Below are 17,490 nucleotides of genomic sequence, written 5' to 3'. Positions count from 1 at the left end.
CGTGCAACGGAACAAATTACAATTAAAGTCATACCAATCGAACGAATTGAGAACGGTCAAAGAATTTCACGTGATCTGTCTCATAAAACTAGGATTTGCGAGGGATGATGTTTTACTGAGGATAGATTTTCTTCATGTCACGCGAAAGTGAAGTATTATATGGACAGTTAATATACACTTTGACAGTTTACAGCTTCGATTACTTTTTGTTATTAGCCAATTTGTAAAATATAAAATATATCGAAACTTCTCCGAAGATTAAAACTTCATTGAAATTGCTGCAGCTATATTGCGTGATTTCAAATGACGAAAAACGAAGAACAGCTTTTCGAGCGGAAATCTTGCAGACTTGATTGTCGCATAATAGAGAGGACAATCGCAGCTGACTAAGTTAGAAGTGCGAGAAAGTACAGGAGACCGAAACACGCCTGCGGGGTCGAATATATCGACTCTGAACTATCTGAAATCTAGTTTCGTGAGAAACTCGATAATCTAAAACTTTCATGCGTGTGCTCGCTGTTCATCGAACTTATCGATATACGCAAACGTTTATTTTATTGGATTGGAGAAAGTATACGGCAAGCAAAGATAATTACTATTCACCAGAAAGTTAGATATAAAAGTTGCTAATTAATATTTATTTTCTATAAATAAGCTTTTTTCATAAAAATTTTCCTTGTACGAATACTTTTTGCACTCATTGTATGATAAACTCAGATAAGAAGAATGAGGAAGTATGTGTAATTAAACATTAAAAGGTCCTTAAAAACATTTCGTAATGTTTGAAAATAAAAATGCGTTATAATACATAAATACTGGCTATTATGTATTGGCATGTTAGCGTTATAATATAACAACGAGTAACTGAATAAATAATTCTATAATTATACAATTATTAGAATTCGCCATCTAATACCGAAGATATTAAGAGAGGCTATTATATCTACACTAACCATAATATCCTTCTCTTTATTATTCATTAATCATTATAACATAGTTATACTAAATTCAGACGGACATAATTTTGAAATTACCACTAAAATTTTGAAGCCCTCTATGATTTTCATGAGACTGAAATATAATAGACGCGTAAATGAATGTATTTGCTTTTCATGTTAAACAGCTTGACGCAATAATTAGGTGGCGGATTAAATTTTAATACAATCCAAACACGATCTATGCGTCGCGCAAATGTGTAGGAGACAGGTCCCCTTTCCCATAATGTGGTCAAGCAGAAATCAACGAGAAACAGAGAAAGGCAGATAACGATAGCGATTACTCTGCTTGAAAGAGCAGTCGCGGAGGAGAACGTAGTTGAAAACGGGACTGACGTCTATTGTTTTCTCTGACGACGGTATATCTGATGATTGTTCCTCGAGATGTGCATATGACGTCAAAATTCGCGTGGTTGTTAGATTTATAATTTATATATGAACCCAGAGACAGAGAAGAATCGCGTCATACATTTGATTAAAAATAAATCCGTGAGAAAACTGAGGTTTTTTACGGTACATCTGCGCATATCTCGATGCTCTCTTCTTATATTCCAAAGATGAGAGAGAGAAAATAAAATAATTTTAACCAAGAAAATATAATTTACGAAATACTACAAATTAGTATTCTTTTCTATTTTCATTATGTTATTGATTTATGTTATGATTTTAGTTTTACAAATAATAGTTGTACAAGAATTTTATAATAATAATTTTTCTCTCTTGAAATCATCTTTAAAATTTACATATAGAAATTTATAGAAAAAGCAATATGATGTAAAAAATAAAATTATCTAAAAAATATATTTCTATCTAATTTAATGAATTGACTTCTCCAAAATTATACCTGCAATAATTGCCGATAACAATTGCCGATAACAAAGATATTATTTGGATATAAACGAGATTTCATCATATAGATAGGTAATACATTTTCATCGCAATGAAAACATATACATACATATCTGTTTACACGTTTAGACTTTTAGACATATGATGAAAAAAAAAATCTGAGTAATCTTTACAAAATAATTCTTCATTCTCTTCATTCGATGCGTCAAGGCGACACCGAACAAAGGAGCTAATATAAACGGGACTGAACAAGCAACAAGCTCGATACCTTCAATATGCACACCACGGCTTGTTTGCATTTGTTTATTCACGATATGAGCTATGGAACACGTTGCCATCGTGTTGTTTCCCAGATTCTACGCATGTTCATTCTATAAGACAAAACAAAACGTCGTCGTCCTAGTATTTGAATTTTCTATCTCGTATATCTTCATTTCATATTTTTATAAATAAAATAAAATTTTATTGTTAATTATTTATTTAAAAAATTCCACATAAAAATGTATGTGATTTAATTTTTTATCAAATATTTATGTAGTCTACATACAAGTACGCAATAAATTAATTTAAAAGTAAATTATAAAATACTAGGTAAAAATATTTCCTTGCTTATAGAATGCCGACAGATGTGACCGGGGGCCCAGGACTCGCAGTAGTGGCAGGGGATGTTCTTACCCTGCGAGGCACAGGACTTGCTGCTGCAGAAACGTGGGCTCTCCTCTGCCAAGCAGCCCAGGCCCTCCAGGATCTTTTTCTCTCAAGTAAGTAAAAAAAATTATGTATTTTATTATATATAATCCACGGCATTATCTGTGATGAAATATTTCTATATAATTCGGACACGTTGTTTTTAAAGGTAAGAGGAAAAATCAAGCAACAATAAAAATAGATGTCTCTGATAAACTATTATCACTAATAATTAATATTTCATATAAACAATATATTTATTGTTCCAATTTTTATATGTTTAAAGAAAAAGATAATCACGTTGTTATACTATATTTCATGTATTATTAGTTATATATTTAATATTATTACTATTTCACGCATTATTAATATATAAGTAATAAATAATAAATTATGGTTCGCTCGTTTTATGCAAAGCAAATTATGTATTATTATATAAAAGTCAATGATCGAGCATAAAAAGAAACTTATAATTAGTTAAATTTCTTAAATACAACGAACGTTTCGGACCACGGGTCCTTCTTCAACATGTATGAAATTTCTCTTAATGTACAATAATAAATAATAATTATACACGCTGTATTTTAATTGTTATTGAATAACGGATGTATAAATTTGAAAAAAAAATGCGGACTAAATTTTAGTAAAAAAAAAAATTCCGGTACCGGGAATCGAACCCGAGCCTCCTGGGTGAAAGCCAGGTATCCTAGCCACTAGACCATACCGGATTATATTAACTGTCTGTACAAATTTGATACTAGAAGTGAGAAGACATTCGTACTAAACATGTAATAAAAATTATATATAATAAATATTTCATTATATAAATTGTTTTTAACAATATCGAAAAAAAAAATTTCCTAATGGTAAAAATTTAATAAAAAATTAATTTTTTTTTAAATCTAATGAAAAATTGATTTAGTTTTTCTCTCTTCATTTCTCGTATTTTTTTATATAAAAAAATTCTCATAATTTTAATTCTCGTAATATTTATTGTTGAAAATACATGTAAAATATGATCATCATATTTTACGTATATTGTTACTCATTCCTCTTTCATATTTCCTACTTGGGACTTACACGGATCTTTTCTGCTTTCGAGAGTATAAAGCAGTCAAAGATGATCCGTCCACAAATCCTGGAGGCTTTTCAGAAAATATTGGTCGAATTCACCACGAGCTTTCACTACATGTGACAACACAGCTTAACATGTTCCAAATACGAAATATTGTATGAAACTTCATCGTGACTGTACCATTTCTAATTTAAAAGGAGAATAAAAAAAATAAAATTTGAATGCAACAAAACAGTTACAAAGATCAATAATAAAAACAAAGAGCGATAAGAATCGACACAGAAGACGATGCGTATTTGGCTTAATAAATAAATTTAACTTTAACAATAATTATATATAAAATTGCAAAGATAAAAACAGCATGACGCACTGTCACGATAAAGTTTATCACTATTTTTTATCTTTGCGCCTTTATATAACCATTGCGTTGTTAAAATTATAAATACGCATCGTTTTCTACGCCGACTCCTATTGTCCATTTTATTTTTGTTATTGTACTTTTTGAATTTCCTTCAACAATTCAATTTCAAATTCTTACAATCGATAAACTTGTATTGCGAATGAAAAATTTATTGATAATTATCAATGTCTCTTAATTTTATATCACTATACTGTTATGAATTTAAACAGAGAATAGAATTTTAATCTCAATATTTGTTATTATTGAAATATAACAAATTCCAGAATTTCTAACACAAAATTTTATTTTGCAACACTCATTAATGATAAAAAGCTAATATCGCCCATAGTATCATTTCATAAAAATATTGCTATTTACATTTTCAATCCCTTCGATAGCGATATAAAATATCCCTCATGGAAGAAATCCGTATTTCTGGTGGAAACAACGAAATGTTACGCACAAAAATATTTTCGCTAAATACATTGAACATGTCTTCACGAATTATTATTATTTCGTCATCAATAATATTTATTATACGTAATACGCGCACGATTATGTCAACCTTCTCTTTATTTGTATTTAAGATGCCCGAAGGGTCGAAGCGAGATACAATGTCATGATCTGACAAGGCAATTCTCTTATATGGTATCTTCTTCTATATTCGATTTATTTTGCGCATCGACAGCCATCACAAAAAATGCCTTCTGTATGACAAGATGCGCTATAAAAATCGTATCCATTTACCTCATCTATCCGCTGGCGCCAAAAATCTTCGGCGATCGAGTTACATGATTGATGATGCATCAAGAACTTAGATAAAACCTTTTTCCCTCCTAAGAAAGAAAAACAACGAAAGCTCATTTATCGAATTAAGCCATTGGTTCTACCTTCCATTCGTATCGTATAATTTGCATTACGTAATCAATTGCCGTAGCATTTGTCGTTTGGTACAATAATACAAAATATAAAGCGGATATACATAAATTTTTCTAATAAAATAGAATATGCAATTGCATAAATTAAAACATGCAATAGAATACGTAATAAAATAGAATATACAATTCGACGTCCCGGCAGCGAACATTAATCACGGACATCTATTGTACGCTTCATCATTACGCTTAATTATATATCTTATTACGCAATTAATAATACGTATACCAATTTATTGATTATCGTGCGAATAGGTGGAAACTGCACGACTGCATTTTGTGTATGACCGTATGTTTGCTTTGCAAATAAATCACGAAACACGTAAATTCCATCCAATTCCATTTCTAGCTCTTTTGTCACGCAGCCATTTTTATTATGCCCAGCGGGAAGCCGACGCCCCGGCAACCATATTATAATACCATTTCATAATAGCGCGATCAGAGAAACCGCAATGCGCTCGTTAACTAAATTCATTAATATTTCGCGCCGTTTTTTCCCCGTACTGGAAAAATTCACAATGCATCTGGCGCCGTATACGCGTCATATACCATATCGCCGCTCTTTGCCGATTCACGTTCCCTGTGGCGATGAGCAAATTTATCATTCGCGCGAGATTAACACACTTTTGAGATGTACATTACTGTGAAAATTACGTTGCTGCGAGCGAAATGAAGATGGCTCGACTTAGCGCGACGCGAGACAAACATTTCTCGTAATATAAAATAATATCTTTAGAAAATATGAGACTTGACTGTATAAGGAGAAAGCTCGCGATTTGTTCATCTAAATTTAAATTTCTTAATTTAAATGTGAAATTTGTTCGTCTATGTTTAAATACATCGGTACAGCGATGAGAAACTGCTAACGGAATCCGAAATGGAATATTACGGACAATGCATTCCAGAAGGATCGATAATATCAAATCTGGACAAAGGACAAAGGCCAAGAGGTCGGTTCAGCCGCGAGTATCGCGACGATTACGACGCTCTCTAAGCAAAGTCAAACGTCGGACAGGCGTCAACGTTAAATATTCAATAATCACAAATCACGTGTCGAGAGAGAGGCGTCAAAGAGAAGCTGCTAATCGAGTAATCGACGACGCTGTCGCAGAATTAATCGCATCATCGAGCAAAGCCACTGTTACGGTAATTAGCTTATCCGTAAAGTTGCCCTTGTAGATTGAACAACTTTCCTATATAGATATAAAACACACACACACACACACACACAAACACATACACACATTTTGCGGTATTATTTTTAATGAGATATATCTGTAACAGAATCACTCTCGAATTACTTTCTCATTGCTCCTGCAAGAAATCTAGGAAAATATATATATATATATATATACACACACACACACACACACACACACACACATCTCGAATCTGCTGTACTCCGGTAATAGGTTACAAGGCAATAATAATAAGAAGTAACTTTAATGATGTACAATTACGAAGAAAAAAAATTATATAAAAATAAAGCAGAACGTAAAATAGGAAGAGAGATGCTCAATTAAAAGATGAGATATCAGCAATACTGCTGCGTACACTGAGACAAATGTTTGGTTGAAAATGACAAATCAGAATATTCTGATTACAACAATCAGAATTTCAGTTATCTCAGCTAGAAGTCCAGTAAATTTAAGAAATCATCCATTTTCAATCAGAATTCCAATTAATCCAACGAGACATTTTTCTCGTAAGAAACTTTCTTTCAAAGCTAGTTCTTGAAAATTTCCAAGAAGTGTATTTCTTAAAAATTTGTGAATGATTCAAACAGAATGTATATTAAAGTCTTTGCTGTCTAATAAAAGCTCGAAAAGAAAGAATATCTCGAAAATATCGTTGTGGCTTGATACATATTCTTTTAAGAACTACTTAAATTTAATATGATTGATACTTCTACTTGGATTGCAAAAGTATCAAGAAACATCATAACATTTATTAGTATCGATGATATCCGGGGGGGGGGGGGAGGGAATAAAGATTTGTGAAACAGTAAATTACAGAGGTCAATATAAGTTTTACACTTTTTGCTTGACAATGCTGGCATCGAACTTAACTAATGGAGGCAGTGAAGTATGGATAGTAAAGGCTAAGTAACCGCGATATATCTTCGGTATCGAAATATCCATCAGCGTCCCCTTCTCTTGGCATCGCGCGAGATTAAACGCGTCAAGCCGCGCTCAACATTGCACCAGACTCTCATTCTTGACTAACATACGCGCGGCTTAACAGGCGTGTTTACAATGTCGGCAATTCGGACCCTCCAGTTTCTCTCCCCTGATATAGCCGTGAGGTATCCTGCACGCGATTGCGATGCCGCATAGCATGACTCACGAGCGCCGTATAATAAGCGGTGCATCGTCGACACCACCGGGGCCCCAAATCCCAAGAATTCGTCCTTGCGTTTAACTCTGAAAACTGAAAATTCATCTTGTTCGTTGATTTTCAACATACCACGAATGCGAGATTTCTCGAAAATCTTCAAACAAATTCTCTGAGAAATTTCAAATCTTGCAAGAGATTACTGGATGTAGTGTGATAAAATATTTAGAGTATCGTGAAAGAGATAGCGATAAAGACAGATAGAAGGAAGAGAGAGAGAGAGAGAGAGAGAGAGAGGAAGAAAAATATTTTATAAATCATAATTATTATTACGATTTATAAAATATTAGTAAATATCATTAATATCAGAATAGTAATTATTTCTATCAAAGTGTTCATCTCATAACATTATCAATATCATAAATATCACATCAACTATTAATCAATATTATAAATTTTATTAAATAATTAAAACGTTTTGAAGCAAAGGATTAATAATAATATGATTACTAGACTGCGAATACTTATGCAAAATATTTAAATGAATATTAACCATCGGATAGTTTTAGCAGTTCGACCGTTGTTCGAGAGTCATTAAAAAGTGAAGTAAAAAGGTTGAGATTGCTATCTGTAAATATGCATTTTATGCAAAATATTCAGTTAAGTATTTTGCATAAATATTCGCAGTCTAATTATTATTAACGATATTTAACATTTTCCAATTCTGTGTAAAAATATAATTTTCCGTATGCACCTCAAAAATCATTCACGTGAGATAATTCAACCGCACGTCCTCCGAAATAAGCCCGCGGAATCGGAGCCGCCGGAAGCTCGGAATTATCGCGTAAATCCGCACAGCTGTGAAAGTTTTAAATGCAAAGTGTGGTTTCACTACTGTCGAGAATCGTTCCCGTCGCGTAATCGCCTTCACAGCGTCTGCCTTCAACTGACTGACAGCAAGAAACGCCCTTACCATTGCAACCCTTTAAAGCAGCGCTTTATCCATTCGCGATATATCTTGTATAAGAGAATCCCGGAATACCAACGGTGGTTCCTTTAGCTACACGTCACGGAAAATCTACAAAAGGTTTATAATAATGTTGGCAACACACAATGCCTTTGGCGAGAAGTCGACGCACAACAAATGAGGTCACCAGTAAATCCGTGCGTTCACCGCATATCTTTGAAATATCTTCATCCGCGTTAATACAGAACTCGGTGAAAAGCAGTAGCGTCGTTGCTCTAGATGTTTTCAACTGTCTGTCAAAGGCACACGTTTAAATCTCGTTTATCTCGAAAACCATTCCATTGCTCTTTTCCACTCGCTGTGGTATAATTTACTGCAAATCGAAATTTCAATTGTAACTTGTAATCGATTTTTAATTAGTTGGATGTGAAAGCTGCGCAAACCAATTCGCTATTCTTTTAACAAGAATTATTGTCGTGCGACCAATAATATAAAAAGAAATTAAACCGTAAAAGATTTATGAGAATGTATTATAAGTTCAAAACGACCAATGCAGATAAAATAATAAATTGAAAGAAAAAGTTTAGAGAATTATCAATGATAAATGTTAAATGATCGATGTTAAATTCTAGAAATATTTATTTAATAAGATGTTAACAAATGTAAATAAAGATTTAGTATGTTTCTCGTGTTCTGATTAATGCTTTTAATTATATATATATATATATATATATAAAATTGTTGATCTTTCAGTGTAGTTAAAATTTTTATTAAAATTTTGAATAATTTTAAAATTAATTGCAAAATGTAGAAACTGCATTCATAACAGTAAAGAAAAAACATATGTGTTAAGCTTGCTCGTGAACATTCACAGAGATAACTTCACCAAGTGCTTACAGGATCAAAGAACTGTAATATAAAAAAAAGCCGGTAGATTAACATGGAACAAAAATATAGATATCATGGTAATCACGAGATATGAAGTTGACTCAGTTCTTGTATTGATCTATAGATGTCTGTAGAAGTTATATAGATCTACACTTGTATTTACTATAGTTGAAAATAAAAAAAAACATAGTCGATCTGAAAGAGGTTGGAGTATTGGTCTCCCACTTTTATCCAAAAGAGAGAGACGAGACGAGCTAGACGAACGAAAATCGTCAAAATTTGAATCGCTATGACAGACTGAATAAATCATTTCAAAATGATGAGAGATATCAAGCAATATTGAAATCATTCATCAAATAGAACGAGAAAGGGCGAGGATCATGATAATTTCGACATATGAAATTCCTTCCGTTTATCTCTATCTTTGTCTCAATTCAATTTATCTATCCACAAAGGAACGTGCCCTCTAACTTTTGATACTTACACTTGCTTGCTTATAGGACCTTTTAAACGGTCCTTTACAAATTAAAAGCAGATAGTAACTTCAAGAGAAATATTATTATTGTTTTGAGAAATAATACTTAGGCAAAATGTTCTATACTCATTAAGCAATTACAGACAACCGCAATGTCCAACTTTAATAATATATATTCTTTGACGATTGTGAATCTCTATAAAAATTAATAAAAAATCACTTTTTGTTTTTCATCACTTACAACAGTTGTAAATTATTCATATAACTTGAATTGTGTTAAATGGAATAAAATATTATTTTTTTTTTTCATCACTTATAACTTCAACAATTAGAAATTATTCATCCAACTTGGATTGTGTTAAATGAAACGCATTAAATTGCCATTTCTTGTATATTATTCCTTTATGATTTCTTAGTATCTTTGTCTTTATATTTCAGAAATTATTTAGATCCTAATATTCGAGATAATCGATTATGGTACATCTATTTCGTAAAATGAAGCATGATAGCATTCGCTGATTTATTTATTTAAACATTGGCAACAAATGTTACATAATAATTTATAGATTTAAATTAATATTTAGAACATTGATTAAATTAATTCTTAATAAAATAAAAAAAATTCTCTCTTTATTAGCTGCTGTAAAATTTATCGAACACTTATTTCAATTTTATCTTATTTTTAATCAAAGTTTTCTAAATTTTTCTTTTTTTCTTAATTCGTTAATCTAGAATCTTTTCTTCAGAAAATAAAATAATGATAAAAGTTAAGATTCATATACCTTAGTCAAATCAATAATGTCTATATAATATGTCAGTGAGAAATGTAAAGTACGTGAGCGGAAGATTAAGTGAAAGAGAAATTGTATTCAAATGGCACGCGCGTAGGAATCGTGATTCATTGTCAGAAGATCGCTTTTAGCCACTTGTTCACGAAGATATTTATTTCTGATTGTTCAAGCGAATTGACCGGAGTTGACTTTATTTAACAATAGTATTGGCTTACTGCGAAAATGTTAGAGAAACTTCTTCGTAATGATTCGACTTATTATTTCTTTATAGAAGAATTCTATATAAAATTATAATTTTAACGTTATTACTGCGAAGTTTCTTCTATCGTAAAATTGCCATCGTAAATTTTCCTACTACGAATAAACAAGACTCTCACATAAATAAAAAACTATCTTGCATTATTATTACTTTCATTGCTTCCCACTGTGTCTATTTGTCTGTAATCAGTTCACGTTACACGAAACTCTCTTAACAACGCCGTTAACACATTCCACCGTATATTCTCTACTACTGCAACGTACAATTTAGGATAATGACTTTATGAGGAGAAGTGATACATTATATCACGATAACAGCATCATCGGTGCGCAACATTCATAACTCGATCATCCGCGCGAACGCGAGATTCCGTGATTCCTTCCTCCAAACTCATCTTAAACGCGCATGGGAAATACCTGCTCGTCTTTCACTCTCCGCCACCCCTCAGTTAGCGACTTCCATCTCGATCATTAATTAACGTTTCACCACCGCTGCAGCCAAAATTGCTGCGGTATACTTCGAATGTCTTTCGCGTTAACGACCTTTCTAAATCCTCTTTCGTAATTTGTCAGTACTTACATAGCGAATATTCACTGCAGATAATATTCTACATTTTGATGAATTATTCAACATCCCAGTTATATCAGAGATGTAAGGAAAGTGAAATGCATTTTGTCACAAGAAGTTTTAGTTTTCGACATTAATACAAATGTTATATACTCTCTGTTCTTGAAAATTCTGTGGAGTAGAATTTCAATCTTTAAGAGTAAGATTTCACTAAGAGTGAGATTCACTCTAAAAGTGTTAGAGTAGCTTTGCGTATCGCGTTCTTAAATTTATTTTTATAATTTGTAAAATTACAAAAATAGAAAAAGACTCTGCGATTATTATACAGTAATTTTAGAATGTATTAATAGTAATTTTAGTATGTCTAACTTTCTAACGTTTTTAAATTTGCTACAATTGAGATTAGGTAGAAAGAACTGTTGTTTTTTTGTTAAAGTATCTTAAAATTTAACTAGAGATAAATCTAAAAATAATTTTGTTACAATAAATTATGTAGGACGCTCAAGCTGATTGCTAGAATATAAAAATTTCGCGCAGCATTGCTCATCATGCTTGAATTTTCTACATAATTATTTGATAAGCCAACAAAATTATTTTTAAATCTCTAACTAACTTTTTAAATATTTCAGCATAATCGTTTTCTATGTACCTACAATTTGCGAAAAAAAGAAGAGAAATGTTATAATTTAAAAAAATCTTAGTTTCATTTTAAATAATAAGTTCTGTGACAGAAAGACCTGTGGCATTTGGGAAATTTTGTCATCGGATTTGCAGTCGTTTGTTTTTGATTCATTCATAAAGTATCGTATATGCTCAGCTCAGCAAATAGAATGAGAAGGGTAACGTCGGGGAAAATGGGAGATATATGTAAATGTACGGGGCATATTTTAATGGTACGTCTCCCGGGCCGGGTACAGTTCTCCAGCTTCTCTCCAAGAAGCAGACTTTGAGGGTCGATAAAGGTTGGCGGGGATGAGCGATTTCAGTACACTCTTAAAGCGAGATATAGCATCTACTAATGGTCTGTCACCTTTGTAGCGTCATTTGCCGCCACCGCAGCAGATTGAAGCAAAAGAGTCTCACGACTAAATATTTACCCTCTCCCTCCCCCGAATTTTCCGCACCTTCAATGGCGCCATATCTCATTCTTTTCTCGTTCCTTTTTCTCTGACGCTTCGCATTCAGACGATAATTATATTGCCATATTACCGTTGGTGGCCGAATCGATTTGCGGCAGCGGTCGACTTGGCCAAGTAACTAATATACATAATTCAGTAACTACTATACATTAACTCGCTTTCCGGACGTTCTCTGCAATAATTTCCTGATGTTGTTTTCCACACATTCGAAGATTCTTACTTTCCAGACATTCTTGAATAAACATCATTTTGTCTTGTTTGTTTCCTTTCGGGAAAAATTGTTTTGCTAAAGTATCTAAAAATTTAGCTAGATACACATTTAAAAATAATTTTGTTTGGAGAATCAAAATTATTATATAAAATGCTGAAACTGATTGCTGGTATATTAGAACTTTTTGTTGCATTATCATCAATGCTTAGTGTTCTATGTAATTATTTTAATTATTATTTTATTTTGATCCAACAAAATTATTTGCAGGTTGGTGTTTAGCTAAATAAAACTATTCTTCTTATGTAGAAAAAAAATCTTAGTTTCTTTTCTCGTATTAACGATCGCGATGATCGTTACAATCAAAATACAGACGCGATTTATTTCCACACGCTGTGCTTAATATCATTTTATTAATATTTTTGATGTTTTTTTCTTTTTTCTATACAAATTTGAGACAAAATCTCTATGATTTAAATCATATATTTATTATTTTCGGTTGCATTACTCTATTGGAGTCAAAATGTACAATTTACTTTTATGTATCGATGTATCGATTTATTATTTTATACAATATAACTGCGCACTGTCGTTTCCACTAAACTGTTATTAGCACTATTTTAATTTAATTTTATAATTTCATTTTCAAGAGTCCTTACTTATGTTTTATTTTAATATTATTGTTTCTTATTTCATCAAATTTAGTAGTAAAACTTAATTTAAGTATAAAATTTAACTGAGGAGAAAAAAAATTTTTAACGTAAAATTTATTGAATATAATTTATATAAAATTTTATAAAATTGGGGAATTTGCAATATTTGCAATTTCAAAAGAAAACGAGATATAAGTAACATATTGATCGGTGGAAATTTTTTATTGCGAAAGTGCTCCAAAAGATGTAACAGATGTCATGTCACTGTGCCTTCTATCCTTTTTTTCGGGATTCAAGACTCTACCTATTTCACCCGCAAAACAGAGGATTACCATTAAAGGTACAGAAACTCGCAAATCGATGTGCATTTGTAGGATTGATAGCATAGCTAATGCAACTGGAGTTAAGTCTTACAAAGCTTTGTCCGACCAACCGATGCAATGAGTAGTTGCAAGTGAAAAACAATGTAACAAAACTCTCAAATTCACAATAAAAAGTAAAAATTGAGCGTATCGGTTTTGTACTCCTCTCGTCGAATAACTGAATACTAAAAAAGACCAATTTTGCGACAAATAGCGGCACTTTTCTGCCTTGTTATTTGATGCGTATATAGACCACAATCGATATGTTTGTCACAATGAGATGTGCATCTCCGTGGCTTGTCGCGCCTATTGTAGCGAAAAGTTATACGAATAGCGGGAAGTCGTGGAATTTCAGTTATTTCCACGTTCTCTCTTATAAAATGAAATTCCAGTCATGTGAAAACCGGCACTTTAGTATTATCATCGCGCGTTAGTCTTGCATGTTTGAGTCTCGCGCGTGACGCGTACGTTTTGCACAGTGATTTCTCGATATCCCGCGGTCGACCTAAATTTTAATAATGCAGTTACAGCCAGTAGCGGTTATGAAAATATGCCATCATAAAGGCTCATATTTTGAAAGCAATATTATAATTTTTTATTTAAAAAATACGCGATAAAAAATATCTCTACTATATGTATATATTCTTAAAAAAAAGTTTTAAGTTTGCTTCACGATATTTTAGCTTGGACGCTTTAGTTTAAAAAAAAAGAGACACGTTATTTAAGCAGTGTAACAAATTATAAGTTTGATACTAAAATAAAAAATGCAACTTTAAGACTATAAATTAAAACTTTAAGGCATACAAATTTTTGATTATGCTAATATCTATAGCTTTCGCGACAAGCCATGCTGCAAGGAAGAGCCAGGTGGAACATATTTCTCTTCCGCACTCTCAAGTGGAAAGAGACGCGTCAGTATCAGACCTTCTTTGTAAAATGCTCACGCCAATAACGCCGGTCTCGATCCGCAGGAGACTCATATCGTAAATCGTTGACCGCGAAAGGCGAACTGAGTCGACGTTTTTCGCGGTTTTTACATTTTTTTCTTTCGAAAGAGATATATCTAAAGCTCGAAGCTTTCTCCGCTCACTGAGATGTTTTTCTGTAAAGTTGCTAGAATTAAATAAATAAGCTTCAAAGGACTGTTAATAAAGAAACGTTTTAGAACGCATCACGCGTAATATTTTACAGACAGTCCGTAAAATGTTATTACTCGCCGATAATATTTTACTCGTGTTATTTCAACTGTTGATTTTCGCAACTCATGAAAAATCTTTCTTCGCTCGCGTGAAATTTCATTTTGCAACACAATTTTTTCCCGCCAAAACAATCACTCACCAAATTACTCAAGAGATATAAGAGACTCTAAAGAGACTCTAGCGTAGGAGAAGAGGGGGGGGGGGGAAAGGGATAAAGGAGGATTGTAAAGGATAAATTTCAAACGGTCAATGTTTATACATAGGACAGAAACGAAAGGCTCTACTATCTATCAATGTCGAGACACGCATATATATGTATATCCATACGTGTAGACAAGGATACATCCTCATCCTCTATGCTGCCCACATATGTATGCATGCTACGTTACGCCCACGCGAACGGGACACCGTCCTGGAATCCGCCAATGCGGTTGAGAAATAGGTGAACATTGCGGTGTTTCATGAATCTCTAAAACAATCTTCAGGCACTCCCGATATAGGGTGTCGACAGAAGTCCGAGATAATAAATGTCATCAATTCTTGAGAAACCTACTTTCCGGAATTACCAAGCATCTATCTAATTCAACGAAGTGAATATGCCTTTGTTCCATCAGACATTGTATTCCCCTCGACAAATAAAAAATATTTTAAACATAAAAAGAGTGATTTAAAATTATCATGAAATTCCGAACAATCGGTCAGTAAATCGCTTGCAGTAATTCATGGTCTCCATGAGGCATTCATCAATATCGCTATATAAATTGGAAAACTTTTATCACGATTTTTTTATGACGATGGAAATGAATTTTAAGGTTGTTAATTTTGTATTATCTAAAAATGGTTCAATCCAAGAGCCGAAACATGTAATGTAATGTGTTATTTAAAATTTTTTTTATACAGTTAATATATTGTATTACAGTTTTTATAATACATTTATACTTAATTACGTTGACTTTTTACGTGTCCTATACATCTTTATATTGTCTTTTAATTTCATTAATATTAAATACAGTATCTTTTAAGATCGTAATGTAAATACACAATAAACTGCAATAAAGACCCCAAACGATCAAACACATACTAAAAAAATACATTTTAGTCGCTTTCATTTTGGAGCTCAGTTTTGGACGTTCGCCTTCAAGGCGATTCATTTCTTTAGAATACGAGTGAAAAATTTTATAATGCTGCGTCTATTATTCTTTTCTGTATGGTTTTCTTCTTACGAGGAATAACCATCTATCGACGGTGCCACATAAGTACTGTTCGCGAGTGAGCGACTTTAGTAGAATTTAATGTAACATTTATTATTTTTATAATCGAAACATTAATTTAAACAAAATATTTATTAAATTACCATTTTTAAAATGAAATGATTCAGATTCAGTATTTTAAAATTTTATTTAGTATATTTTAATATTATACAAATATTATACTGAAACATACTAAGCCTAAATTTAATTTAAGTAAACCTTTCAAAAAAATTTTTCTTTATTTTAGTATAAATATATTTAAAATTAGATTCACGCAATTTAAACAAATAAATTTATAATATAAAATTAATATATAATATAAAATTAATATATAATATAAAATTAATATATATATACAGGAATTAACTCATTAAGGACCGCTCAATTTTTCGATCAAAAAAATAGGTCAACTTTGGGACCAAATTTGGACCAATGCAAAATCGACTCCCCCCCCCTTCCCCCTCTTGTCTAAACAACCAACTCAAGGGTGAAGAAGCAAGTAGACTCCTTAAGGGCATAGTAGCTTGCCATTAAAAGGATTTTAAATTATTTTTGAGAAAAAAAATTTGTCTTGATCCTTAATAGGTCAAAGATATTGCGCGATATATGCTTAAGAGTGGAATTCAACAGGAGTTCAATATTCCCGGAAAATCTATTTTCTGGAATTATAAACAATTATCTATCCACTTCGACAAAGCAAATGTTTCCTTCTTCCGCCAATATTCCAATTCTCAGAAAGATCATAATGAATTACTTCAAACATAATAGAGAAGCAATTTGAAATTATTTATACTGAATTTAATCTTCGGAATTATAATTATTGTAAGTCTATGTCTTATTTTTAAATTAGATTTATTGCCAGAGAATGGTACGCATAATAGATTCTGAGATAAAAGGGACTTCAAGCCAGAACTAAATATCTTAACAGATTACCTATTTAAAGTCTCCTTTTTATTTTTTATTCATAACGGATTATGAAAGATGCTGGATTTACTCACTTGAATTAGTTAAGTCGACTATTCTAAAATCTTGAAAAAAAAATATATACGTTTAGACATTTTCATTTTTGAAGAAAGATTTGAAGGGACCACGAGCCATTATCCATGAGCCATTGCCTGAACGAAGATCGATGGAAGACAGACACAATGCAATGTAACGCGGGATCTGCTTTGACCTTTCGCAGCGTGGAGGAAACGCGAGAGATATGATGGGATGTAGAAAGAGCAACCTAATGTTTGAAGTTTGAAGAAGAATACGCATGGATCATCAATCATATATGAAAACCTCGTGAACACATTTATGGTTGTATGCATGAACGAAAGTTCACTTCATATTAGTAAAGCAGTTGCAATAATTTGCCGACAGTAATTAATGTTATGCGTTAATTGCACTTGAAAGACTCACTTGTGTCTCCGATATATTTCAGTAAACAAGGACAAATGTAAAGTTATGATACG

At 32.2% G+C, this 17,490-nt stretch overlaps 1 protein-coding gene and 1 non-coding gene across 4 annotated transcripts in view; one reads left to right on the top strand and one right to left on the bottom strand.

Moving 5' to 3' along the window:
* Positions 1-17,490, top strand: part of LOC105149837 (uncharacterized) — a 90,705-nt gene that overhangs the window by 42,025 nt on the left and 31,190 nt on the right. For 2 of the 3 annotated variants that reach the window (XM_011062531.2, XM_011062532.2), the window contains exon 2: positions 2,460-2,605. In XM_011062531.2, the coding sequence (XP_011060833.1) occupies positions 2,461-2,605 (145 nt within the window). In that variant the 5' untranslated portion in view covers position 2,460. Of the gene's footprint in view, positions 1-2,459; positions 2,606-2,700; positions 6,088-17,490 lie in introns of those variants that run through there. The other variant, XM_087409530.1, reaches the window with a different exon arrangement.
* Positions 3,188-3,259, bottom strand: TRNAE-UUC (transfer RNA glutamic acid (anticodon UUC)). The gene has a single exon. It is a non-coding gene; the product is annotated as a tRNA-Glu (tRNA).

Source organism: Acromyrmex echinatior, chromosome 9 (genome assembly GCF_024713525.1).
Source record: "Acromyrmex echinatior isolate Ae372 chromosome 9, ASM2471352v2, whole genome shotgun sequence".
Lineage (NCBI taxonomy): Eukaryota > Metazoa > Arthropoda > Insecta > Hymenoptera > Formicidae > Acromyrmex > Acromyrmex echinatior.
This window is presented reverse-complemented; position numbering and strand designations above follow the sequence as displayed.